Source organism: Linepithema humile, chromosome 8 (genome assembly GCF_040581485.1).
Source record: "Linepithema humile isolate Giens D197 chromosome 8, Lhum_UNIL_v1.0, whole genome shotgun sequence".
Classification (NCBI taxonomy): Eukaryota; Metazoa; Arthropoda; class Insecta; order Hymenoptera; family Formicidae; genus Linepithema; species Linepithema humile.
In genome coordinates this window covers 2,184,103-2,211,604 of record NC_090135.1, presented here as the reverse complement: position 1 = coordinate 2,211,604, position 27,502 = coordinate 2,184,103, and the positions used below count along the sequence as shown (strand labels likewise).

The following is a 27,502-nucleotide window of genomic DNA, read 5'->3' as shown; positions in this document are numbered from 1 at the left end:
TGAACTGCAGCAGTTCGATTTCTGTATACGATACCGGCGCGGGACGCAGAACCAGGTGGCCGACGCCCTGTCACGCGAGCCGCAGGTCAGCGCAATCACTCCACGTCCCGCCTGCCCGTGGTACCGACGACTCCTCTCGCGGGTGCGGAGTCAGCCCGCAGAATACCCTGATTACGATATACGCGACGGACAGCTGTACCGGCACGTGCTACACAGCCTGGATTTCCACGACGCGCCCGCCGCCGACCAGTGGAAACAATGCGTTCCTCGAGACCAGAGGGAGGACCTCCTGCGGCGCCTACACGACGATCCCACGGCCGGACACCTGGGCGTAGCCAAGACAGTCGCCCGCGTCGCGTCGCTCTATTATTGGCCTCGAATGTTCCGGGAGGTCGCGCGATATGTCCGCCGCTGCCCCACCTGTTTGGCATACAAGCCACCGCAGCAACGACCAGCCGAACGACTACACGCCACCCCCGTCACCGTGCCGTGGCAACAGGTGTCCGTAGATTTGGTGGGTCCCCTACCCCGGTCTGCGAAAGGGCACACCTGGCTACTGACGGCCCAAGACCGTTTCAGCAAGTGGATAGAGCTGGTACCTCTGCGACAGGCCACGGCTCCCACTCTCACCCGCGAAATTACAAGGCGAGTCATCTACCGGCACGGGTGCCCGCAACGCATCATATCGGACAACGGAACGCAGTTCACATCACGACAATTCCGGACCATGCTCGACTCCTTCGGGATACGACACCAGACCGCGCCGGTGTACGCACCGCACTGCAATCCGGTGGAACGAGCCAACCGGACGATCAAGACCATGATCGCGCAGTACGTCCAGGAACGTCACCGAAACTGGGACGAGCATGTCGACGCTCTACAATTCGCCGTAAACACCGCGCGGCACGAGGTCACCGGATATACGCCGGCCTTCCTTACTCATGGCCGAGAACTGGCCAGGCCGGATCCGCGCGACCGCCGGATACCGACCAACTCTAGGAGCCCGGAGGACGTCCGCCGACAACTCGACGAGGCCTTCAAAGTCGCCAGGATCCACTTGGCACGCGCCTTCCAGCGACAGAAGCGCCTGTAACGTCCCGTAAAATTTCTGAAAAATAAAATAATCAATTAGTTGTCAGTAGAAATATATCCTCAATTATTAAATTGCATGACCAAATATAATCTAGTAATTTAAGATTATAATATTTAAGGTGGATGTCCCGGAATAAATAAATTTAATTATCTTTAAATAATAATGCTATCGTGAAACATAAGGTTTCATCAATAGATTATAAACGTTAAATTCTCAATTGCTAATTATCCAGTAAATTCAAAGCTATATAATTTATTCTCGGATCTCTAACCTTACCTTATTCGTTTATTAAAATTTACTTTCCTTGTAATAAATACACTAAGGACAGAAATCTATAAATATATTCGTACATTAATAATGAATCTAGTCGCTTTAGAGTCATATTTAAATTATAATACTATGACGGGAGAGTAAAGACTTAGTTATCGACTATGAAACATAAGCCGGTAAAACAGACCTATTGGAATACATTGAGAAAAATTATAAAATTCTAATAACAGATTTCTAGCCTTAATGTATAGGAAGCAATTCGAATCATCGACAAAATTCTATACCGCAACCACCGTTATCTGTTCATATAAATTGTACAACGCAGGCAATTACAATTTACGATCTTCAACAATATCGCAATTACTTGAATTTTAATTTTAACGCGCTTAAAACTAACGCAAAGTTAATATTATTGGAGAAAGGTGATTGAACTAATCAGTTGAATAATATAAATATATATATATTCTAAAAATTATTAAACAATATAAAAATAGGGAAATTTGAAACGAAAGTAGCAAGGTATGTGATAGAAAAATAATTAATGTAAAACAATAATAAAATATAAAATTATAAAATATATAAAATAATAATAGAACATATAAATAAGAAATATTCAATAATATAAAATAACAAACTATAATTAAAAGGGCGAATATATATATAAAAAATATAAAATTAGAAAACAAAGCGTATTATAAATCTAATCATATTGCGCGCGCGCTCCCAAAAGTTCGGCTCTTCTGGCCTCTCCGCAGGCTCAGCCTCTGCCGGCTCCTCCTCCGGGAACCGGAGGTGCTCCTCGAGCCCCCGTGTAAGAATTCTTAGCGCGTCCAAAAATGCTCGCGTTTCTTGTTGGTATACATCCTCGGGAAGCTGGAGTACGACCCTGTGTCTGTCTTCCAGCTCCACGAGTGTGCCGATCAACAGCACCCTCCTTGCTTCCTCCGGCCCAATGTAGGCGGTCAACGTTAAATTTATTTGATGTTCCATAATTTTTATAATCTGAAAACAATCAAAAACGAATTAGTATTGCCCCTAGATTAAATTTACCTGAAAATAAAACGAATTATTAAATTTTACAAAAACTCAAAAATTTTAAAATTTAAATTTTTCAAAACTTTTTATTGCCAGAATAATCTCACAACTAAAGCGAACTTTACAGACCGAACTCAAAATAGTTATCTCTAAACGTTTCCGATTTATAGCAAACTCAAAAATTTTAGTAAAACTCTATAATTCGAATATTCAAGCTGGATTAAGGTTATTATTGTTTATAATACATCGCTACGACGTCCCGTTCGCGAGATATCGACATTTTTGAAAAATCACTATGCGTTAAAATAATCTATAAAAAATAACAATAATAATGGTAAAAGTCAAAATTTTCAATAACTTACCGTTTTCGAGAAAATACACAAGTAAAATCCGATAATTTCTTGACACTTTCTTTTCTGTATGCATGCAAGCAACAAGTGACTTACCTAGCCGCCCTCTGGCAGCGAGGTATAGCCGCCTTAAAACCGGTCGACAAGTGTCCGCTAAGAAATAATTTAATTTAATATTTTGACCCTAATAAACCGTATAAATTTGTTGAAATAAATTAATAATTAATTAATTCTAAATTAATAAACTAGTAAAACTTTTAAATAATTGAATAACAAACGAGAAATAAGCAATTATACTAGTTTAAAAATAATACTTGCTCAGACTGTACCTGTGAATGCAAGCACAAGAGCTGAACATTTGAATTATTGAATAAAAGATTTACTAGAACAGTTGGATTAAAAATAATATCTTGTCAATGAACTGTATATTAATTAGTTATTGAAACCAAGAAAGAATGTTTAAATTAATTATTTGAAATTTAAAATAAACACCTTTTTGGTATGAGAATAATAATAAATAATACTTTAATTTTTATAAATAAATTATAGTATGTAAATTTGCGACGCCGATCTGATAGAATCAATCCTGAGCGTCCTACGACGAGTATAAAGAAATATAAAAATAATTTCACTCTTATATGTAAGCCCATCTGAACACTTAAAATGTTGAATAGAAAATTTATTAAAACAATTGAATTAAAAGTAATATTTTGTCGACAAACTATATCAGGACTAGTTATTGAAACTAAGAAAAAATATTTAAATTAATTATTTTAAAAATAAAATAAACACCTTTTTGGTATAAAAATAACAATAAACAATATTTTGATTTTTGTAAAAGGACTATAATATGTAAATTCACGACGCCGATTTAATAGAATCAATCCCGAACGTCCTACGATAAGTATAACGGAATCTAAAATTATTTTCGCACTTATATCTATAAATCCATATTTCACACAAAATCGCGAATAACTCAAAAGTGAATTTAACTACAGACTTCAAACTTTGAGAACCACTTTTAAATACGGGATCATCCAATATTCTTCAATAATATCTTACTAATTAACTCTAATTAAAAACTTGATTAATTAAAGCTGTAGTATAACTTTATAGTACTACCTTAAAAGTGCAACTCTATGAAAGAGCCTGTATGAAGGCCCAATTTGAATTCCCTTCGTCAGAAGACGTAAAATGAAAGTTGCCTACGTGAAAAGATTCGACCTAAGTGCTAACACTTAACCTGTAGCCCTCGAAACAAAATCGCCTTTTTCACATATGCTATATATATATATATATCTATACATGTCTCTCTATAGACCCCTTCACAGCTAACTTTAAACGACCAACTGACTTGAAATACTTAACCAACGAGTGAAGGCGAATAAGATAAGAATATTTTTATGAATCTATTAAAAATAATTATTTATTGTTATATATATTAGGTCCTTGAATAAGTTCTCGCTGTTTCTTAAAAAATGGCGTAGCGGCACTCTGTGCATGGAATTTCGTACGGAAACGCATCAGCTAAGTAGTACTATATGTAACCTCAAATTCTAGTAGATACAGTTTACCACAGTGTCAACCACGTGTTTAATTACCTATTGCGAAAATGTCTACTTTTGTGCCAAATAAAGTGTTTTTGCGGGGAATTTTATTGCACTGCTTTATTCAAAAGAAATCTGCAGCTGAAGCACACAGAATTCTTGTTGAAACATATGGTGACAATGCTCTGTCGAATACGACATGCAGAGACTGGTTTAGGCGCTTTAAAAATAATGACTTTGACCTTGAAGATAAAGAACGTTCTGGAGCACCGACAAAGTTTGAAGACGAAGAATTGGAGGCATTGCTTGATCTAGATCCATGTCAGACGCTAGTAGAGCTCGGGAAAACATTGCAAGTAGATGCGTCAACAGTTTCAAAACGTTTAAAAGCGTTAGGAATGATCCAAAAGTCATTTTGTTACATGACAATGCTCGGCCACATGTGGCAAAACCAGTCAAAACTTACCTGGAAACGCTTCAATGGGAAGTTCTACCTCACCCGCCGTATTCACCGGACATAGCCCTTTCGGATTACCACTTGTTTCGGTCGATGGCGCATGGTTTGAGCGAGCAGCGCTTCCATTCTTTCGAAGAAACCGAAAAATGGGTCGATTCATGGATTGCGTCAAAAGATGAATCGTTTTTTCGACGGGGGATTCAATTACTGCCAGAAAGATGGGAGAAAGTGGTCTCTAATGATGGACAATACTTTGAGTAAAGTTATTGTAAGCCTTATATTTTAAATTAATGTTTTTTTTTAACAAAAAAAACAGCGAGAACTTATTCAAGGTCCTAATATATATTATAAAGCATAAGATAGGATAAGGAAATTAATATATATTATTACTTAGAACTATATATCTTTTTATTCTTAATTAAGATACACTGTCGATGCTTCTGAATTATTAGTATAAATACAAATTTCTCGCATATAATAAATAATTATTGTACACACTTACAGCTATATATTTGTAGTGTTGCGCTTTGTTGTATGCGATGAAATTCCGTTAAAATAAGTTAAATATTGTTGTGGGTCCAAAGAACCACAACCAATTATTAATAATAAAATATATATATATTAATAAAATATAAGAAAATATCTATTGCATATCAGATTAAGATATCTAATATTCAGTTTCCGGCTCATGCGAGACACCGGATAAATCGCGCAGCGAAAATTAAAACCTAATTCACTTTTTACGCGACAATGCTGACGAACGATCGAATTTCGTCAGCAAGTTAGATCGTTAAAACTGCAATCAAGTGCAGTTTCACATATATAAAATCGCCGTCGCGAGATCACGACGGCGGGTCTAAAACTATCAGTCACAAGAAACGGACGTATGTCCGTTGGGACCACAAATCTAGAAGAACGCGAATTATAACAATTCGTTAAAAGTGAATAAGAGTAACTTGGGGCTCCGTGATACTACATTAAGGCAAGGATTCCTGACGGAACCTAGATTACATAGAAGTAAGGGAATTTGTAATGAATTAAGAGATCAATAAATATGTGGAAGATTGTTTTATTACGAAAAAACTAAAAAGGATTATTCGCGGATTCCCGGCCTAACTCCTTGGCAGATCCCGAACCCGTGCCCTATCACCAAGGGCACAACAAAATTCTGGTGGCAGCGGTGGGATCTGCCTCTCCTTCGGGACCAGGAACCCGGAACGTCCAGAGCCTGAAACAAAAAGAAAAAAATTTAAGTGAGTGAAAATTAGTCGGCGGACAAGTTCCAATACGGAGATTATTAAAACGAGAAGACCCCGAGCAACGCAGCAGTAAGCAGCCGAAAATTAAGTGCAAAATAGTCGGCGGACAAGTTTCAATACGGAGATTATTGAAACGAGAAGACCCCGACCAACGCAACGGTAAGCAGAGTAGCAGCGCAGCAGCAGACTATCCAGAGCCAAGCAGTGCCGAGCGGAGTCAGCGAAATAGGAGCCAGCCGCAGAAAGCAGCCGAGCGACCTACACCTACAGCCTACGATCTACAGCCGGACAGCGAACCGCAGCTAAGGACGAGGCAACATGCGAGCGATCATACTACTACTACTGTAAGTCCGAACCATTATATAAAATATAAAAACGCGTGAATGTACAAAAGCGAAAGCGACCCCGGTCCCATACGAAATAGGTCGTGGCTATTAAGCAACCAAGCGCGACACGCAATCCGCACAGCGTTAAACCCGATACGCGTTATCAAAGACGCGACTCGCGACATAAGCGATAACGTACGCCGTACATTACAATACACAAACTCGGACGGTGATACCGACGACGAATTGGATGCAAACATAGAAACTAAACGAGATTACACTTTCGAAGATATCGATTCGAGTTTAATTCCCGCTCTTAACGATACCGTGATAGAAGTAAAAACTAAAAAGACTAGACCTAACATTAGTAAAACACCAAGCCGCGTGTCAGATTACAGCGAGTTTGAGCTAACATCATACGATAGTAGCATATTTGATCCGGACGAAATCCGTGAAAGAAGAAACGAAAAAATGTCTCAAAGAAGGAAGAGTGAGGCAGATATCGAAATAGAAAACGAAATATCCGCGTTAATGGAGCAAAATACAAGAGAAAACGAAGCCAGCGGACTTCGAACGGGAACACGCCCAAAAAATAAAAATCAGATTTCAGCACTAGAAGAAACAATGCACGAAATGCGCGAACAGATCGCGACATTATTTGAGTATCTTCATGCGCATCATCACGAACGAAATCCGCGACAAGAACGCGAAACCGACATTTCATACGGTCGAACTACTGAAGACATACGAAACAGACAATCCACTGACGCACAACGCTACATGACATCAAAAAACGCGATAAATTTAATACCTATTTTTGACGGTACGTCACGAACGAACTTAAAATCATTTCTAAGCGCTTGTACATGTGCAATGAAGTATATAAAGCCCGAGTTCGCAGACGAGCTACTCGACGTCATAATGTCGACTAAATTGCAAGGCAAAGCATTAATAAATTTTGAGATCAAAGATATCAGATCGTTTGAACAGTTAAAAAACGAACTGGAAAGCTTTTACTACCCTAAGAAAAATCCTGCATCGATTCAAATTGAATTTAATTATTTGAAACAACGACCCGGAGAAAGTGCAGTAGAATATGGGGCACGAGCAGACCATTTAGCGATGCAGCTATACGAATCTCTAACAGACAGTCCAGGAAAGACACCGCAAGATAAACGCACTATATTAGATACAGTTAAACAGCAAGCGCTACAAAACTTTGTGTATTGCGCACTTTGTGTGCGCGAGGATATACGAATGATAATACGCGCGCAACGATATGCAATCCTGCAAGAAGCCATCGAAGGGGCCAAAGCAGAGGAAAAATTAAAGAGACCACGTGATTCCGCGTACAACGCGAATAAAAGTTTTAATAATCCTAAGGCAATTCAATGCCATAAATGCGGCAAGCAAGGACATTACGGTCGCGATTGCCGAACGAGCCGCTACGGTAATCAATTCACTTTGCCTAAACCGAGCGGATCAAGATTTAATACGCTGGATAAACATTGTAATTATTGCAAGAAATCCGGACATAACCGTACCGAATGTTGGATATTAAACGGAAAACCGGAATATACTAAAAATAAGAAAATAAATGAAGAATCAAACACGCGAAATACCATAAATGAAACTAATAAGCATCGCAAGACTGAGGACGACGATGCAGAAAGAAAAACAATTAAAGCAACAGCTAAGACAGTACGAGAGCATAAGGTACTAACAGCTGATGAGATAAATCATGCACACACTGAGCTCGATCTGATTTCACTACCCATGAATGAAGTGATTGACGATAAAATAAATATGTTGATCGACACAGGAGCTACCATGAGTCTAATAAAATTGAATAAATTAAAAGATGAAACCATAATATACGATAAAAAGATAACAATCATTGGCGCAACAGGGCACAAAGCGGATACTATAGGCGTAATGCAAGCAACTATTCCGTTAAAAACAAGAAATGTTAAACATGAATTAAACGTGATAAAAGACGATTTCCTATCGAATATGACGGAATCCTCGGAGCCGACTTCCTACAAAAATATCAAGCATCTTGGGACTATACTACCAAAAAACTACGCATCGATAAAAATTTATTTACGCTTTTCCCATGCAAAAAGTTTACTTTAGAAGCTAGAAGCGAAACTATTATAACAGCCATAACTAAAGAAAACACAGCAGGAATAATCCAAGCAGTGGAAACTAGACCAGGAATATTTATCGGAAATTGCCTAGTCGAGCCAAAAAATAATAGTTGCCCGATTAGCATAATAAATACTACCGAAACTAAAATAGAAATGCAAGCTCCAGTAGTAGAAATTGAAGAAGTAAAGACAGAAGAAAATGCCGAGATATTAATAACTCAGACTTATATACCGAAGGAAATTCCCTTGTCACGCATGCATCGAATTAAAGAGGCGCTTCGTTTCGATCACTTAAATAACGAAGAACAAAAAACCCTACTTAAAATCTGCGAAGATTTCGATGATGTATTCCATTTGGACGGAGAACCCCTGACCAGCACCGAGGCACTGCAACACGAGATTGTAACTCGAGCTGGTACGGCACCCGCGAATACGCGACCGTATAGATTACCGGAGAAGCATAAGGCCGAAGTGAATAGACAGGTACAGGAAATGTTAAGAAACGATATCGTACGTCCAAGCTCGAGTCAATGGAACGCACCACTTTTGGTGGTACCGAAGAAAACAGACGTTTCGGGAAAACCTAAAATGCGAGTCGTGGTCGATTTCCGAAAATTAAACGACCTAACAGTCGGAGACTCTTTTCCACTGCCAAATATAACAGATATTTTGGACCAACTAGGGAATTCGAAATATTTTACAACGTTAGATCTGGCATCGGGCTATCATCAAATACCCATGGCAGACAGAGATAAGCAAAAAACGGCTTTTTCAACGCCCTACGGGCATTATGAATTTAATCGGATGCCGTTCGGACTAAAGAATGCCCCGGCAACGTTTCAAAGATTAATGAATACTATTCTGGCGGGCATACAAGGAATACGGTGTCTGGTCTATTTAGACGACATCGTGATATACGGCGCTAGTTTAGAAGACCACAACCGGCGACTATTAGAAGTATTACAAAAAATACGCGACAATAATCTGAAATTACAGCCGGACAAGTGTGAATTTCTTAGAAAAGAAGTGGCATATTTAGGACACATAATTACCGAACATGGAATTATGCCTGACCATGGAAAAATCCAGGCAGTAAAGAATTTCCCTACGCCAAAACGAGTCAAGGATGTGCAATCATTCATAGGACTGGCGGGCTATTATAGACGGTTTATCGAAAATTTTTCGAAAATAGTCAAACCACTCACAAAATTAGTTAAAAAGAAAGTAAAATTCGAGTGGACACAAGAGCATCAAAAAGCTTTTGACAATCTAAAAGAGAAACTAATTACCGCCCCCGTCTTGCAGTACCCAAATTTCAACGATGAATTTATACTAACTACCGACGCATCGGATTTCGCGATAGGAGGTATCTTGTCACAAGGAATGATAGGACAAGACCGACCAATAGCTTATGCTAGCAGAATTCTTTCTCGTGCAGAACAAAATTATAACACGACGGAAAAAGAATTACTCGCGATTGTGTGGGCGGTCAAACATTTTCGACCGTACCTATACGGGACCAAATTTAAAATTGTCACCGACCATAAACCGCTAATTTGGTTGTTTAACGTGACCGATCCAGGATCTCGTCTAATTAGATGGAGACTGAAATTGGAAGAGTACGACTATGAAATCGTACACAAAGCCGGAAAATACAATACAAATGCTGACGCACTAAGTCGCAACGTCGCTCACGCTATACATATAATCAACAAGGAGAAAGAGAGTGACGAAGAGGAAGAAGAAAGAGATAGCGAAAAAGAGATAAAAAGGTACACGGAGGAAGAGAAACAGCAAATATTATATGAGTATCATGATGCACCGATAGGCGGGCATCAAGGCGTGCAACGCACCATAAATCGAATCCGTTTAACTCACAACTGGAAAGGGTTAACAAAAGACGTAAAACAATACATCGCCAAATGCGAGCATTGCCAAAAGAATAAATTAAAACGGCGAAGTAAAACGCCAATGATTATTACCGATACTCCGGATAGGCCATTCGAAAAATGCGCACTAGATATAGTAGGACCGTTAACCGTAACTCTAACCGGAAACAAATACGTACTAACATTCCAAGATCATTTCACGAAATTGAGCAAGGCAATGCCCATCGAAAATCAGGAAGCTGGTACAGTAGCGAAGGCATTCGTTACAAAAATAATTTTGGAATACGGAGTGCCTGATAAAATTCTCACCGACCAGGGAACGAATTTTATGAGCGAAGTGTTTAAGAGCACTTGCAAACTGTTAAAAATTGAGAAGATTCGTACAAGCGCGTACCACCCGGAAAGTAACGGCGCGCTCGAAAGATCGCACAGGACACTAGCAGAGTACTTGCGACACTACATAAACGGAGATCAGACCGATTGGGACGAATGGCTGCCCTACGCGATGTTTACATACAATACTACACCACATACAGCGACAGGTTATACGCCATTTGAACTGTTGTACGGACACCAGGTTACGCTCCCTACGGCCCTGACATGTCCTCCGAAATTAACGTATACGTATGATGACTACATATCCGAATTCAAAGAAAGATTGCGTACAGCACACCAGGTAGCGAAAGCGAACATGCAAGAGGAGAAAGCAAAGTCAAAAGAATGCTACGACAAAAAGGCTAATATAAGCACGTTTAGAGCAGGCGACAAGGTATTATTATACGACGAAACACTAAGACGAGGACGCTCGAAAAAACTTGACGCGTTATGGACAGGACCTTACATAGTAATTGAGAAAAAATCAAGCGTTAACTACATCATAAAAAAGGGGCGAAAAACAATGCTGGTGCATGCAAACCGCATTAAGCATTTTATCGAAAACTAAATCACACTTACCGCATTATGGAGAATCGGGATATTCCTCGTTCTCACTGTCCTCTGCCGTGAGCCAACTCACCCTGTTAAGGGCACAAGTCACTTCTGCGATCAAAAGCATCATACGACGCCACTCCGAATATCTCATACGACGACGACGACGACCATCAGGTCGCCTAAATTGTAACAAGACGGCCCGGCGTAATCCCGCCAAAAGCTCATCACACAAGATCGCCCTTTGTCCACGAATAACTGACCGTTCTGCAGAACTCCTGATAAACACAGGAGTTACTTCCTCCAATAACTCTGCAGTAGAAAAACGCCTCCGTATAACCACTCGTTCACCGGTGGTATACCGCACAATAACGGATAAATTCTCAAAAGAAGGATCCATTATTAAGCACGATCTAACAAGAACTGACACACAGTAGCACTCGCGAGAATCACAAGACCCTTTCAAAGGACAAAATGCAGAACACGCACATATAAAAAATTATCGTAACACCCTACACTATTGATATAATATAACACGTAGTATAAAACTTCCAGGTACGCTATACTAGAGGATAAACTAATCAAGGTGAGAACTGAAACAATATCCCCAGTCAAGATAGAGTACTTCTCACAAGAACCAGGGCTATATTATGAACAAATAGGAGAACTAAATCTCATCGAAACAAAATGGAAACTAGTAATAAAATTAGATATTACGGCAATAAATATAAGATTTAAACGTATTAAGGAAAAAATACAAGATACGGATGAAATTTGTAATGAAATTAATAATAAATCCACTAAACAACCATGCCGAAACATGAAGTTAATAATCGAAAAGAACATTAATCAATTGACGGAATCAATAAAACAAATAAATACCATTTATAAAAAACCTTCCGACAAACGACGCGGATTAATAAACGGGATAGGTAGTATCGCTAAAACTCTATTTGGAACCATGGACGCAGATGACGAGAAAAATATTAAGGAACAATTACACTTGATAAAAAATAACGAACAAATAACACAACACGCCGCAAAAACGCAAATAAAAATATTAAACACAACGCTTACACACATAAATAAGCTAGAAGATACACTAGAACATAATAACGAATTATTAAAAAACGCTACAAAAAATATTTACAATCGAATCTCAGATGAAATTAAACGAGAAGATATATTAGAACACTTTCTAATAATAAATGCAATTCTAACTGATCTGCAGAGAGACATTCAAGATATTATGGATTTTCTGACACAAATACAAAACGGAATATTAAATCCAAAAATAACACCAATAGAAAAAATAATTTCTGAATTAAAGGAAGCGACGCCTCATTTGCCTCAAGGAACACAATTTCCCTTTGGACTCAAAATAGAAGAATGGAATACCATCAAAAAATTAATTACCACAAGCGCATACTATGACAATACAAATATTTATACTATACTACAATTCCCTTTGATAACATTTCCTAAATACAAAATAATAAAAATAATTCCTTTACCTATACATGACCATGACAATATTTTCGTTTTCACTGAAGTAAATCAACATATAATCGCGATAAGTACAGACGGACCGACATACATGACTATAACAAAAGAAAACTTAAATAAATGTATCAATGTACACAATACATATTTATGCGAACCTTATAGTCCTATTTATATTGTAAACACAAATTCTCTTTGCGAAATACAAACGTACTCACATATAACAAAAAATGCGGATAATTGCGATAAGCGTTATATTAAGAGTAATCAAACTTTATGGATAGCATTAAAAACACCAAATACATGGTTGTACTCTACACTTAAGGAACAACAAATATATATACATTGTAAAAATAATAAAGAAACTGTTGTAGTAATTAAGCGAACAGGAAAAATAACGTTAAAAGAAAACTGTAAGGTAATTGCAACAGATATGACAATAAAAACAAAAAACGTTGAGCAAATCGCGAATATACAAACTTATTTACCAAATTTTAATTTAACATTTAGCAAAGATCAGAATACACAAAATAAGAAAAGTCCATTGCAAGGACTAAAATTTAAAAAAATTATACAAGATCCGAAAGAATTAATGGACCTCAGTAATAAACTTGAGGAAATAAATAAAGATGTTAACGACAATCTAAAAAATCCATTCGCAGAACAAGCATTTGTCTATCCTATGACAACAAGTAGCATAGCTGTTGTAATTGCCATAATACTTGCCATTATATTAGGAATAAAACTATGGAAAGAACGAAGTCCATTTTAGAATAAATAAATGGAGCCTCAAGGTTACGAAAACTCGTATCTCCTCGTTTTCTTTTCTCAACGGGGGGAGGATGTTGTGGGTCCAAAGAACCACAACCAATTATTAATAATAAAATATATATATATTAATAAAATATAAGAAAATATCTATTGCATATCAGATTAAGATATCTAATATTCAGTTTCCGGTTCATGCGAGACACCGGATAAATCGCGCAGCGAAAATTAAAACCTAATTCACTTTTTACGCGACAATGCTGACGAACGATCGAATTTCGTCAGCAAGTTAGATCGTTAAAACTGCAATCAAGTGCAGTTTCACATATATAAAATCGCCGTCGCGAGATCACGACGGCGGGTCTAAAACTATCAGTCACAAGAAACGGACGTATGTCCGTTGGGACCACAAATCTAGAAGAACGCGAATTATAACAATTCGTTAAAAGTGAATAAGAGTAACTTGGGGCTCCGTGATACTACACTAAGGCAAGGATTCCTGACGGAACCTAGATTACATAGAAGTAAGGGAATTTGTAATGAATCAAGAGATCAATAAATATGTGGAAGATTGTTTTATTACGAAAAAACTAAAAAAGATTATTCGCGGATTCCCGGCCTAACTCCTTGGCAGATCCCGAACCCGTGCCCTATCACCAAGGGCACAACAATATTAACAATTTATAAACAATAATTAATTTTAAGTGCGGAATACGGAATTTTTCCAAGATCAAACTTATATGTCGTTGTGAATCTGAAAATGAGCAATGTTAATATCCAAACAAGATGATGTTAAAATGTTAATAACTGTTTGTAAATAAGGAAATACGATATAAAATATTTCGCATCGGAACATAAAATAGATCATCGAACACATCGACGTCCGCTAATACGATGACTCATGAACACCTGCAAGATAAAACATCCGAGATGCGACGAAAGAAATTGAAGGTCCAGCGACGTTCTACGAAATCACGCATATAGTTCAACACAGAGAAGGGTCGACTGATGCAACTCGCCGACAAAGGAATATCATCGCCGATCACGTATCGAACTGCGAAGCATCGTCGATCACGCATCGAACTGCAAAGAACAAAGATCAACCTTGACACGCGCCTCACGTCTTCTTTAGTCCCGCCTATTTTGCCTATAAAAAGGGTACCCGATGGCACGGCAGAGCAGTAGTATGAAAAAGATCAGCAGCAGGAGTATGGAAAAAATCAGCAGTGCAGCAGAATCAACAGTGTCGGGAAGCCATATTCAACGAATAAGAACATAGAATTTCGCGAGCAATGCGAAATAAGAACTTAGAAAAACTCGAGCAGCACGATCTAAGGACTTAGAATTTTTACGAAGCACTACATAAGAACATAGGATTTCGCGAGCAATGCGAAATGAGAACATAGAAAAATAACGCAAGAAGTGCATAAAGAAGAAATCAAGGAACCATACTCAAGCTGAACATTAAAATTTAATCGACATACTGCCACTACAACTATATCAACCAATCGCTACTTCAAAGTTTAACATAAAATTTATGGAACTCGAAATTATTTATGGGAATTTGGCAAGGAAAATTTATACCATCTACAAGTCAACAACTTACGAAGCCACTACTAAATTTCAAGAAACCAAGGAACTCAACAGAAACACATCAGAACGGGAACCTCTCCTTTCAGCCGACGGATCATCATTATCAGGAAGCAGCTACGAGTCAGTCAACGACCGATCAACAGGAACATCGTACTCTAAGAAACCGAGCGAACACAGCGGAATCAAAACAAAAATCTGTAAGTCCGGAATCTATTATTGTAAAATCAGCACTAACAAATAAATGCAAATTAATTGAAACATGAGAATCAATGGTGAACATAACCCAATCGTACAAGTTAATATAAAATTTCTACATCAAGAAACCGAGTGACAAAATTATCTAACTTTAATCTTTTATTACGCACGCACACGCGCATTTACACCGACTAACATAATTTTTTTATATATTAAATTTCTTTTATTTTGATCACGATATACAATAATTGAAATTCTTACAATCACAGCGAGTAAGATCAACGCCACGGAATTGAGAACCAAGTAAGTTACTTTCATAATTGTCTGTTAACCAAGTGATACATTATTTTCTTCCGTTTGACATATTAACGCGCTATTAAATGACCAAGACTATCGACACAATTAGACGCCATAAGAAACGAAAAACTTATAAATTGCAAAGATCTAAGCTCCGCATAGCAAAGAAACATCGGAAATCGAGTCAACTTTCACAGAAGCAATTAATAGCTTTCGAAGCATTAATTTCAGAATTGATAGATATTCCTGTTCAAGCGAACGCATATGACATTTTACGGGACATCGAAGACAGAGATAGGAAAGAACAAATAATTAAATCGGAACATCATAATATTATCAAATCGGAAATAATTATAAATTCTACAATCGAACAGATAACTCTTGAAGATAACATAGCTGAAATAGATTTCTATACTGAACTAAAACTTGATTCTACAACGCCAGCATTTATAAATTACGACGACCTGATCACTTACGTACAACATACAAGTCAGATTAAAATTGATCCATTAGAATCCGAATTACAAGAAGCCCTTCTCACATTGACGACTCCACAATTAATAACTATTGATGATATAATAGAAGAATTACACGCCGATAACCAAACGACAGACCGCGTAATTGATGGAATTCATAATACTTTAATCGCGAATAAAGGAAACTCAACTATCAACGTACAACCGACGTGTAGTACTTCTGCCGACGTTAGCCCCTATAATTCGATCGCAGGTGTAGCAGGAAAGTCATTTACCGACAGTTTACCGACATATAACGTACCTACAAACAACAATTTTGATACTCTAGCAGCGGACAGGGAAGTGGAATATTATATGAGTAAATTACAACTCTATTAAGTTTTATTACGTTTATTGATACAATAACCGTCCCCGTTCTCGCACTCACGGACCGCCTCTACCTTCTTAAGCTCTCGAGTCCCGAGGTATTGCCGGCCCAGCAGGTAGCCTCAAAAATTGAGAGCACCCTTATTCTGCGTGACTGAGGTACACTCAGATAAGAAGAACCTAACGGAGTCCGCCGAGGCACGACATCCGTGTAGGAAGTAACGGTCGAGCATCGAGGTGCATCGCCATCTGCAACATACAAAACAATAGATACATTAAAAATAAAATTGGTGGCAGCGGCATACTATCGCGAGACGTTACACGCCACTATAATCTCCGGCGTCGCGACTGGCGACCAAAGCTGGGCGACCGGGTGTGGAAGCGGGACCGCCCGCTCTCCAACCGAAGCGAAGCGTTTAACGCTAAGCTAGCGCCCAAGTTCATCGGACCCCTAGAGGTGCGGAGGATCCTGTCACCCGTTATCGTCGACCTGCGGGGCGCACAGGGCAAATGGTACCGTCACGTCCACGTTCAGGACCTCAAAACCGGGCCCACAGACGAGGAAGAACCGTCCGACGGAGAAGGGGAATAGCCGAGCACGCCGACCGACGCGCCCGCCCTACGGCACGACTACTGTCAGGGACACGAGACAAAATCCCCGTACCGACTCCGGCGCGCTTGCCGTACGGATGGACTACTGCACGCATTCCTAACTCCCACTCCCGGCCGCTTTCCCAGCGTCGGCACGCCGGCCGAGAACCGACACGTGCCGCATTCCATCCCCACTCCGACCCCTTCGAGCTTGTCTATATAAAGCCGCCCGGAAATAGAGCTTTTAGTAATCCTTCGCTATGTCCAACGAACAGCAGATAGCGGACGCCTTATTCGGAGAAATCTCCGACAGCGCGAGCGAGTCCGGCCAGACAGAGACCACACCGGACTCCCAGCCGACGCCAGGGCCTCGACCAACCCCGAGCCCCCAGCCAACGGCGGAGCCACCAGCCAAGCCGCCCGATGCCCCGAAGCGACCCGTTTCTTGGCCGCCTCGACCCGGGACATCGGTACAGCGCTCGGACCGGGAGAACCGCCGAAAAGCGATCCTGCTCCTCGCCCTGCTGCCACCGCCAAAGCCCAGGCGACGGTCGTGCGTCGCGACCGCCGTTCGCAGCCGACCACTCACCCGGCCGCCCACCGGAGCCAGCCCGGGTAACTCGCCAGGGCCAGCCACGCCCGACTCGCCGCCGGCCTTTGTCACCGGCCCCGATAAGGCCGTCGTTCCGGCACCCGGGTCTACCACGCCCGGCACATCGCCCGTCGGCACCGGTCCCAGTCGGCCTCCGCCCAGGCTCATCAGGCGACCCGTCCCGGCCAGACCAGCCTCAACGTTCGGGCCAGCCATGCCCGACCCGCCACCAGCCGGTTCCGGCCAACCTGCGCTCACCAGGTCTGTCGGACTGGGACCCCGGCAGCCTGGGACCCAGGTGGTGACCTTGGCACTGGGCGACGGCACCAAGGTCGAGGTCCCGATCCTCACCGCCATCCTCGGCCGGAAATACCGGATCCTCACCGCGACCGGACGGTGGATCATCCGGTTCGACCGCCGTGGCCGTCCCCGTAGCGTATAGCGCTTAGGTTAAGCATAGGTTAAGGAGTACGTTGTAAGCCTAGGTTAAGAAATAAAAATAAAGAAAATTCAAGTCATTTAAGCCAGAGTCTATTCCTTGCATTAGCCTAAGAGGGGGGGTGATGTGACGATGCGCCTACCACTCATCGTCCCTACCGACCGACCAGACGTAGGCTCGACGCCTATGACGCCCACGAGCGCTCGCGCCCATGCGACGCCCCAGCGTGGGGACCGCTCCCACTGCGCGACCGATACTCGCGGGTGGGAGGCCCGAGCCGGGTATATAAGCCGGCTCGGCCAGCATAACGAGACCTGTCCCGATCCGGTATCCGACCAGACCACATCTCTGGGTGCTCCCGAGATATACCTGCTCCGACTTTCCGCCGACAGGGCCGGGTTCTCCCGCTCTGCTGCCAGGGTTTCTCCCGGCGTTCGGTCTCTCCGATTTTCCGCCGACAGGGCCGGGTTCTCCCGCTCTGCTGCCAGGGTTTCTCCCGGCGTTCGGTCTCTCCGATTTTCCGCCGACAGGGCCGGGTTCTCCCGCTCTGCTGCCAGGGTTTCTCCCGGCGTTCGGTCTCTCCGATTTTCCGCCGACAGGGCCGGGTTCTCCCGCTCTGCTGCCAGGGTTTCTCCCGGCGTTCGGTCTCTCCGATTTTCCGCCGACAGGGCCGGGTGCTCCGCCCTGAAGCCAGGGTTCTCCCGGTTCGCGGCGCGCTAGGCCGTCCTAAAGGAGACGGGTGCTCCCTCTCCTAAAACCAGGGTTCTCCCGGTACGCGGTTGTATTATATAGAGTGTAGTTAACGTTAGTTTAAGTGAACGCCATAGACCTTAAGTGAGAACGTCCGCGCAGAAGCGCGCTTTGTATTCCTCACCACAATTGGTTGAATAAACGAAGCTTTAATATATCTCATGGAATGATCGATCAAGCTTCCCTCCTTCTCTCGAATCCTGACTCCGGCGAGCAGATCCGCGGCGTCGAGAAAGGCGAACCGTTACAACATTTTCATGCCCATGTCATTCCGCTGCACTTGTTGCACATACTGCATGTGGTAAGATCCCAGACTATTGCGAGGAATTCGTAAATAAAATAGCAAGTTATATTAACAGTAGTCCAAAACGATCAGCTATTTTTGAAGAATTTTGTGAATGTTTTCAGGAAGCAAACCGAAAAATTTTAGTTGTCCGACACACGATGGCTTTCTCGGCATTCATGTATTGAAAGACTTCTAGAGTATTGGGATACTGTCGAGCATTTTTTAAAAGAAATGGTAATGAGTGAAAGAACAAAGTCTGGACAAAATTTATTATCTATAATGCAAAAACTTGATATAAAAGCATATTTATTATTTTTAAAACATATTTTACATTTTTTTAATTTATTTTTTTAATTTTATTTTACATTGCTTTTAATACATTTTTCCAAGCTCTAGAAACAAGAATACAGTTATTGCAGCCGAAATCATTTCAGTTCCTAACCATTATTTGTAAACATTTCTTAAAGTCAGAACTTTTACAAAATATAAGTAATAATTTTGAATTTTCCAAGAAAGAAAATCAAAAATCTTTTAACGAAGTATATTTAGGAGATGAATGTGAAAAATATCTTGACAACAGAGGGACACGCAAACGTAGTTGCAATAGTTCGAGAGAACTGTTTGCAATTTTACATAACTGCTGCCCAAGAAATTTGTAAAAAATTACCAATAAATGACAAATTTTTATCAAAATTAAAAATTTTCGAACCGGACACAGTTTGACGTGATATTAATAGAGAAACTTCATTTAATGATGTTTCTTTTGTCGCTCAGACGATTGGCGGGTTTAACGAAAACGGTTTAAGAAAAGAATGGTTTGCTTTACATCAAAACTTTACAGAAGCAGAAAAAAATATTCTATCAATGTTGAATTTTGATGACATGTGGAAACAAATTTTCCAACGCACTCATCAATATCCAAATTTAATGTGTCTTTTGAATGCTATAAGATCGCTACCAAATTCTAATGCCGATTCAGAAAGAATCTTTTCCTTGCTGCCAGATATAAAAACGAAAAAACGAAATCCACTTTCATCTGTCAGTGTCAATGCTACATGCGTGCTTAAGTTAGCATTGAAAGCGAGAGGGGAAACAGCTGTAGACATAGAAATTAAAGAAAAGCATTTGTCTCTAATGTCCGCGGACAAATTGTATTCTGCATGTCCTAAAAAAGATAAAAGTCGTCTAACACTATATGCTGCAGATATTAATGAAATTGCTGGTCCCTCCTCGTCTAATGATATGCAATAATAATGTTTAAAATAAAATTTATTATTGCATTGCTTGCTCATTGCTAATATTTGCTTTGTTCACTTTCAGATGTATAGAATATCATGCCTGTGACATCAGGCATGATATCTTATACATTTGAACATCATGTCTGGTATCATGTATATCAGACCACACTTTTAAATGTTTAGGAAATCATGTCTATTACAGACATGATATTTTAAACATTTAAACATCATGTCTGGCATTTCTATATGTCAGACCACACTTTTAAATGTTTAGGAAATCATGTTTATTACAGACATGATATTTTAAACATTTAAACATCATGTCTGGTATCATGTACATCAGACCGCACTTTTAAATGTTTAGGAAATCATGTCTGTTACAGACATGATATTTTAAACATTTAAACATCATGTCTGGCATCATGTATATCAGACCACACTAATAAATGTTTAGGAAATCATGTCTGTTACAGACATGATATTTTAAACATTTAAACATCATGTCTGGTATCATGTATATCAGACTACACTTTTAAATGTTTACGAAATCATGTCTGGCATTTCTATATGTCAGACCACACTTTTAAATGTATAGGAAATCATATATATTATAGACATGATATTTTAAACATTTAAACCTCATGTCTGGCATTATATATGTCAGACCACAAGTATAAGTAATAGATATGTGTGTGCGCGCGCGCGCGTGCGTACCATACACATCTATTATTTATACGTGAATATGATACTAATATATATGTATATGTTTATAATATACATATAGTTTTTATATTGTAATATACATAATATTTACATAGTAATATATTTTTTGTGGTATTTTGCAATAATATGTGGTATAATAGGGCTACAGGCGAAGATCCACTTTAAAAAAATCTAGCGCGCTATTAGTGGCACCTCATGGGTGGCGTGGAAGCCCAGTAAACATCGAAATCTTGTAGACATCGAAAAGATATTTTATTCAAGATGTCTTCAAGATATTTCTAAAAGATATCTAGAAGTTATTTAAAAGATGTCTAAAAAAGTTTCGTTGAAGATATCTTTATAGAATATCTAAAAGATATCTATAGACATCTAAAAGATCTCTTAAAAGATATCTTTAATATATTTTTAATAGACATATTAAAGATATCTAAATGATTTCTCTTAAAATATGTCTTTAAGGCGTTTCTAAAAGATATCTATTATATCTTAAAGACATCTAAAAATATGTCTTTAAATTATTATTTCTAGTAAACAAAATATAATTAAGTGTTATATAATACAGATTATACGTATAATACAATAGCACAAAAATTCATAAATGATAAGGTCTGGCCAAGTTCCAAAAAAGACATTCCAATATGTTTATATTTTAATAATTATTTAAATTTTTAATATATCACCAACATGAAAACTAACTGATATGTTATTCAAGGTGCAAATTCAAAATAAACATACATAAAATATTCATAAAATGTATAAATAAAACTGATCAAAATTTGATTTAAAAAAAATTTAATTAAAATAACAAAATATTTATTAAAAAATACAAAAAAACTTGGCGCTGCCAACGGGCTTCACCCATCCCCCCCCCCCCCTAGCGCAACTCCTTCACGCCATTTTCCCCTTTTCTCCCCCCCCCGTCAAGAGGCTCCACCACTCCTCCACCCCTTTACATCTTTACACCTATAGTATTATGAAACAACGAAAATGAGTAATAATGTAATAATAGCATGATTAATTGACATCATGTAATTAATTGACATTATGTAAGTTAACATGTTGTTCGGTGTGGCAGCGCCAAGTGTTTTTGTATTTTTTAATAAATATTTTGTTATTTTAATTAAATTTTTTTAAAATCAAATTTTGATCAGTTTTATTTATACATTTTATGAATATTTTATGTATGTTTATTTTGAATTTGCACCTTGAATAACATATCAGTTACTTTTCATGTTGGTAAATATATTAAAAATTTAGATAATTATTAAAATATAAACATATTGGAATGTCTTTTTTGGAACTTGGCCAGACCTTATCATTTATGAATTTTTGTGCTATATCACCTACTTTTTTATAAATGTACAAAATTAATTATGTGACAGAATTGAGATTATTTTTCAATAAGTTTTGCACATTTCGGATGTAACATTTATATTAAGTCAGTTGTATATTAACTAAATTATCTTACATTTTAACACAAGTATTTTGTATTACACTTACATTTTGTGAAACAAATGTTTTATTTTGAATATTCAAACCTAACTATTTTTTGTTGTAACATGTCTTCGGTTTGACTGCCCCATTGATATAAAGCCATGGATAGCTGATATAAAATATGTTTGGTTTGATATCACAGTTTTGTTAAAATTTTTACAAAATATACGAAATAAAACTATAATATCAAATCAAAGACATGTTAAACATAAAATAATTTAGTTAAAACATTTGAAATGACACTTATTATGTTTCATCTAGCGCAACTGTGATATCAAACGCAATACTTATGTTATTATTAGTTATTTTGTAATATTACCAATAAAACATCTGTTTAACAGAACATAAGTGTGATATAAACAAAATACTTGTGTTATAATGTGAAATATTTTAGTTAATATGTAATTAAGTTAATATAAATGTACAAAATTAATTATGTGACAGAATTGAAATTATTTTTCAATTATTTTTGCACATTTTGAATGTAACATTTATATTAAGTTAGTTATAAGTAGTATAGCTATGCCGGTTCTAACCCATGGGGCAATGAGGGAGGTGCGGGTGAAGAGGGGAAGAGGGGTATCAGATAACAGTGGAGGGGGTAATGACGTCATCGTTTTGGAGGAGAGGGGGTAATTTAGGAGTGGTGGGGGGTATCAGATAACAATAATTCCTGGAAGTGGGGGATTTCCGGGATTCCCGAAAGAGATAAGATAAGGATTGTTAATACAAACACGAGTCGTCGAGAGATAAGGATTCCTGGAAGAGATAGGGATTGTTTATTGGAAAGAGAACTGTTTAGATCCTTTGGTTTTTCTCTGCGCATCAAAGTGGAGCGCCATGTTGTCGGAATCGCAATGTTTATACAATAAGGGTATATAAGGCCCGCGAAGAACGAGTGGTATAACAGTCGAAATGTTCATCGCACTCTCGGATGAACGCGATATTCTCAATTTAACAGCAGCGGAGTTAGAATTTGTGCCAAAGGTGATTTTATTAAGCAAGTTTGCTCGGTTCGTGGACCAAGTGTGGGAGAAACTTCCGGAACACGTAAGAGTGGACCCGGAAGTGCAGGGTTACCGTCGGTGCAAGAAACATCACAATCAACCGTGGCAGCGCGACCACATCGACGGACCCGCGCCATACGTTAAAGATTGCACTCTGTGCGAATTAGGTGAGAAAAATATCTCTAAAAATAGAAAGTGAGAAATATTCAGCGAGTAGATATTTAGGTGTATTGTAAAATGTTTCAGGATCACCACGATGCGACAGCCGAGGAGTCTCGTCGAACTCACCAGGAAGGTCATAAACCAGAACGTCGCAAGCAGATACCTATTGAGCGATCTACCGCTTCCGGAGAAGTATATTCGACAATTGTATCAGACGTATGGTCGGGATCGCTTCGAAAAATTGTTATCAAAATGTAAGACGCAAGTCGAGTACTTAGGCATCGTACAGTTGATGTGTTGTGTCGATGCCGACGAAATGTCGGAAATGTTTGTATGCGAATATTGAAATAAAAAATTTTTATATTTAAAATTAAAGTTTTTTTTATCATCATCCCGCTGTAGTAATATAAGAGAACGCGTCGATTGTACCGACTTATCGCGAGTCAAGTTACACCGTTGTAGCGGATCATCTAAATAAACAATTTCAAAAGTTTTATTAAAATAAATTTATTCATATTAAATAAAATAATTTGAATTATTATTCCTGTGCCTCATCTTATTCACTGACCTATCCTGACCGCGAGATAAGCGACAGATCATATGTCACGAGGATCGTATAACTGAGGTGGAATAAAAGTTGTACGATATAAATCATTTTTTTTTTTATTTACGACGAATGATATAGAGTGAAATAATTAAGTTATACATTTATTCTAAACACCAATAATATACTTCAAGTTTTCTTTTTAATACGAATTATCCGCGGTAAAATATAAATTTAATAGGAACTCTAATCTAAGCTTAATATGTAATTTAAGGATGGGAGGTGAAAGGAGAAAAAATCGCAATAAGATTAATATTAGCAAATTTTATTCATAATTTTGTAAAAGATGTTACATAGATGAAAAAAAATTGTTTCAACTGAGCCTCTAACGCCTTTCACGATTACGAGGGGGAACGGGGGGAGGCGCTTGAGTCGTCCTCGGACGAGGCTCGACCACAGCTATCGGCTTGTGGTACACTCCGCAAGATAGACGACTCCTACGATAGACGTTGAATAGATGGAAATATCATACGCTGGCCTATCGTCCTGGCGAAACCTTAGATCCGCGATTACTATTCCTCGAAAAGGAGATGCTACTGTCGAGCGAGTCATCTCGTCTTCGGCATATTATAAAGAACTATATTGTTGTAAACTATCAGCGGATATCGATACGAATGTTAGTTAGCGACGAATAGCTTAGCACCTATCGTCCTGGCGAAACCTTAGATCCGCGATTACTATTCCTCGAAAAGGAGATGCTACTGTCGAGCGAGTCATCTCGTCTTCGGCATATTTTAAAGAACTATATTGTTGTAAACTATAGTGGATATCGATACGAATGTTAGTTAGCGGCGAATATAATAAGATTATAATAAGATTTAGCGGCATCTTTGATGTAAGGGTATATAAGTCGGGATTAAGTACTGCATCCATAATAGATCTTCGTTGTTCACAAAGTTCGTAACGTAGTTATTCGTTTAAAAAAAAAAAAATGTCTAGTTGTCGGAAAATAATCGATTTGTGTTTGCGATTGACGCATAGCTTAAACGGGCTATGCGTTGATAATTATTTATCGTCGTTGTCCGACAACGACGATGATAATTATACAGTATTCGCAAAGTTTGCGGGTGCGTGCCCTAGCGCGGTGCTCGCTGTGTTATTTCGGTTGGGACATTTTTCGAATTATCCTCAGCTCTTGATTATTGCTGGGGAAATTGTCGAAATGAGACGTATTTACAGCGATGCTGAAGAGGATGCGGAAGGTTATATCACCTGGCTGTCGCATTGCTATAATGATGCTGTAAAAAATGGTAAGTTTTTTTTTTTTTTTTTTTTTTTTTTTTTATTATGAATATTAAAACAAAGTTTTAAAAAATTAAAATTATTATTTTTTAGGAACGCTACAACACCCTACATCTAAAAAAACTATGGTGGTGGAGGGTGTGGTGCGTGGTACGCGTCGAAACCACGACGAGCGAGCTACTCGACGTCTCGGGGTAAGACGTCGAGCGGATACCTCGCCTGAGGCCGGACCCTCGTGTAAGTCGCTGTATACATTATTTATATGAAATAACAGCACCGATTTTTATAGTAGGAAATTTTACAAAAAAATTTAATGTTTCAGCTCGCGCTCGAATTGTTCTGACGCCTGAGCTCGTCGATCTCGCGAGCGACGAAGCCGGACCCTCGTGTAAGTCGCTGCATACATTATTTATATGAAATAAAATAACAGCATCGATTTTATATTAGGAAATTTTACAAAAAAAAATTTAATGTTTCAGCTCGCGCTCGAATCGTTCTGACGCCTGAGCTCGTCGATCTCGTGAGTGACGAATCGATGAGCTCACTTCGCGAGGAAGAAGAGCAGGAAGAGGAAGAGGAGAGGACTAATGAAGGAGGGGATGAGGAAGAAGAGCAGGAAGAGGAAGAGGAGAGGACTTATGAAGGAGGGGATGAGGAAGGCTACACGCAAGACGGATGGGGAATGGGTGACAGAGGTAAGAAAGATTGAAAATTTTTACAGTTACTTTTATGTTTGAATTTTTTTAAACATTAAAATTTTCACAGGATACAGCCCCCCTGTGATGTCTTACTCTTCCGATTAGAATTTTCAAACGGGGGAGTAAAATAAAAAGAAGAAAATCGAGAGGTGAGTATTTTCATACTCAAATTTTTTAATTAATTCATTAATTTTTTTTTTAAATTTTGACTTTTTGCAGTTCAAACAGGTGGTAGAGAAGAAGAGTCGGAGGAAACTTGGTCGGGCGAGGTTCCTGCGGCGCGCTTTCGAAGTCGTCGGTTTCGCCAGTCGATTCCTCGCGAGGAAAGAACTTTTTTTGCAATTAAAAAAAAAAATTTTGTTTGCTTTAATGTACATATATTTTTTTTATTGTTTTTTTAATAAATATTATTCATATTAAATAAATTAATTTTTTATTTTTTTTTACCAGACTTTTTTCTCATCCTATTCACTGACCTATCCTACTGCGAGATAAGCGACAGATCATATGTCACGAGGATCGTATAACTGTGGTGGAATAAAAGTCGTACGATATAAATCATTTTATTAATATAAATCATTTTATTAATATAAATCATTTTATTATAATATAAATCATTGTTATGTTACACGTTTGTTACGCTCAAACCACCACTTGTACAATTTGCAAACATTCCGCATAGCGCAATGTTTCGTGTGATACGCGCAGCGCAAGGTTCCGATTACATCCAAGTTCGTCAGGCGTGCGATATCTTCGTAATCCGCACCGATCGTTTCGATCTCTACATCATCTCCCAAAATCTCGCACAGCCACTTTTTCTTCTCGAGTCCTTTCACGTATATCAGAGGCGGTTCCGTACCAATGGCGTTGTTGATGAGGCTTTTTATCCGACTGTACGAGACGTGTCCATCTTCCCATCGGAAGCCGTGATGGTATATCCGTAATCAACACACCAACGATTTTTCCGATTTCGTCAACAGATACCACGGTACGTGTTCACGAAATACGTAATGAGACAGCGTTTCGCCATCTCGAAGTACCGCTGCTTCTTTCACGATAAAAATTTTGTTGAACGCGTAACCTTGCAAGTCGACGAAAATTGGTACGTTCGACATCGTCGTCGATCGTCGGAAAACTGACATGTCCGCGTACGCACACGTCTAATTTATAACTTT

General features: G+C 39.0%; 1 protein-coding gene across 1 annotated transcript; it reads left to right on the top strand.

Annotated features, from left to right (window-relative positions):
* The first annotated feature begins 17,352 nt into the window (after positions 1-17,352).
* Positions 17,353-18,126, top strand: LOC137001655 (uncharacterized). The gene has a single exon (XM_067360764.1). The coding sequence runs from the start codon at positions 17,353-17,355 to the stop codon at positions 18,124-18,126; it is 774 nt and encodes a 257-aa protein (XP_067216865.1).
* Positions 18,127-27,502: the final 9,376 nt, after the last annotated feature.

Bases quoted from the DNA above. Each gene is read 5' to 3' on its own strand.
- LOC137001655 (XM_067360764.1), top strand. From the start codon at position 17,353: ATGTCCAACGAACAGCAGATAGCGGACGCCTTATTCGGAGAAATCTCC.